This window comes from Trypanosoma grayi (genome assembly GCF_000691245.1).
Source record: "Trypanosoma grayi strain ANR4 Tgr_180_V1, whole genome shotgun sequence".
In the NCBI taxonomy this organism is placed as follows: Eukaryota; Euglenozoa; class Kinetoplastea; order Trypanosomatida; family Trypanosomatidae; genus Trypanosoma; species Trypanosoma grayi.
This window is the reverse complement of record NW_008825799.1, coordinates 1-1,872: the sequence shown is the minus strand read 5'-3', so window position 1 is coordinate 1,872 and position 1,872 is coordinate 1. Positions and strand designations below refer to the sequence as shown.

Genomic DNA, 1,872 nt, shown 5'->3' with positions numbered 1-1,872 from the left:
GGGGGGGGGGGAGTGGAAGGGAAGAGACTCACACAGAAGCAGGTTAATTGGAATCACAATGCGTTTTTAATTCCGCACCGTGTTTTCGTGATATAGGCGCGGCGATTGTTCTCTTTTATGTTTTCTCCTCCCGCTCTTCTGCAGAATTCCGCTTCCCCCCATTTTGTTTTCTTGCAACTTTTTCCCCTTTTCATGTCGTGTATGGTCATCTGAAGATGAAGGGACGGCTGACTCTACTGTGCGTCATCGTGGTTGCATGTATACTAGTGCTGGTGCTAACAGATGGCGATGATGTCGCCCCAACGCGTGAGCAATCGTTGCGTCACACAGTTGTGGATTGTGCACTCAGCAGATTCGCCATGAAGATTAAATTTCTTGACGTGGTGTCAAGTATATGTGGTAAGAAGTGCACAGCGCCATCGAAGCCGTTATTCTGTGATCGCGAACGTTTCCTCCAGACGCATGGAAGCCCCCGTTTCGATTTCTCCCACATTCCCAGAGATGCGTTGCGCAGAAATGGGGAGAGAGTGGATGTGATTTACTCCGCTATTGGGGAGCGTTTCTACGGCGCTGGGGGCCAGTCGTACGTTTTTGATTCTATCCGGCAGTGGCGCCTTTTTCACTCGTCTGATGAGTCACGGGTTTTTCTCGTAATGGACGACGCGCGCATGTTGGACCCCCAGACAGTGATATATCAGCGTGACCTTGATATAACACTGGTTGCAAAAAGTAGTGTAGAAAGTCCGCGACTGGAGCGATATCGGCGACTATTTTACATACAAGGCTTCATGCACCCAGGCGGGAATCGCTCTACGGGAAATAAACATTTTAATCAGCTCGTGACGGAGCGTTTTTTCGCCGTTGCCGCTGTTATGAATCGATTTGGGCTACGCCATGTCCTTCACGTGGAGAACGATAATATGATTTACGCCAATATGAGAAGAATCGTCACGGCGATAGCTAGGTGTGGGTACGACATAGCATCGACTGCGCCTTCAGCTGATATATTTGTGCCTGGAGTCGTTTACATTAGGGACGCGGCGTCGATTGAGCGGTTTGTTGACTATCTCAACGACTTTTTGGACTGCGGGAAGAGTTTCGGTCTTGCCGTGGGACGCCAGGTCACTGGAAAGAAGGATCCCTACGCCAACGACATGACGTACCTGATGAATTACTATCAGCTTTTTGGGTCGGCATATGTGGGGGAACTTCCGGCTTGGCTGCATGTGGAGGGGGAAAACTGTGTTGTGGAGAGCTCAAAGCAACTTGGGATCCCACCTTTTCTCTTCGACTCGGCATCGTTTGGGCAGTGGTACAGCTTTGCCGCCCTATACGGGACTTCTGTGCCCCCCTCAAAAGTTGTAAAGGTAGTGAAGAGACGTTACTTGGACATCACGCCTCCGCCGGAGATATCATGGGTATATGAGGACGGAAAGAAGATACCTCTATGGAAGGGATTCCGCCTAGTCTCTTTACATATACATGCGAAAAACCTACACAATTTCACATCTCAGTGAGATTGGCATTCAAGGGCAACGCTGCTGATGCGTTGCCAGTTGTGCTCTTGCGTACGTACCGCAGTGCATCGAATGTCACTCACAAAACTCGATGAGCATTCATACAAGGAGACAGCTGTCAGTAGTTTGCTCGCAAATTTTTTTTTTAATACTCTTCACCCCACACTACGTTTCTCTGACTGCGGACAACCACGGTGGCGCAGCTCGACGAAAAAGAAAAAAAAACGGAATCATAACAAGCGAGCTTGACGCGTTGCTTGCGGCAGTCAGTGAGCCTATTGTGTTGTCCGCTGTTGTATTCCACGCCGTCCGTGACAAGAAGATTTGCAATGCGCCTCTCCCAACAGAACAGCCC

The 1,872-nt window shown here is 49.6% G+C and overlaps 2 protein-coding genes across 2 annotated transcripts in view; both read left to right on the top strand.

Annotated features, from left to right (window-relative positions):
* DQ04_01801010 (pre-mRNA-splicing factor SYF1) overlaps positions 1 to 96 on the top strand; it is a gene marked incomplete at both ends in the record, with an annotated part of 2,481 nt that extends 2,385 nt beyond the window's left edge. Inside the window, one exon of the mRNA XM_009311168.1 lies at positions 1 to 96. This exon is cut by the window's left edge and continues 2,385 nt beyond it. Within this exon, the coding sequence (XP_009309443.1) occupies positions 1 to 96 (96 nt within the window).
* Positions 97 to 215: 119 nt separating this feature from the next.
* On the top strand, positions 216 to 1,517 carry DQ04_01801000 (hypothetical protein; the record flags this gene model as incomplete). The annotated part of the gene is made up of 1 exon (XM_009311167.1): positions 216 to 1,517. One exon carries the CDS (start codon positions 216 to 218, stop codon positions 1,515 to 1,517), a length of 1,302 nt encoding a protein of 433 aa, XP_009309442.1.
* Between the last annotated feature and the right edge of the window lie 355 nt (positions 1,518 to 1,872).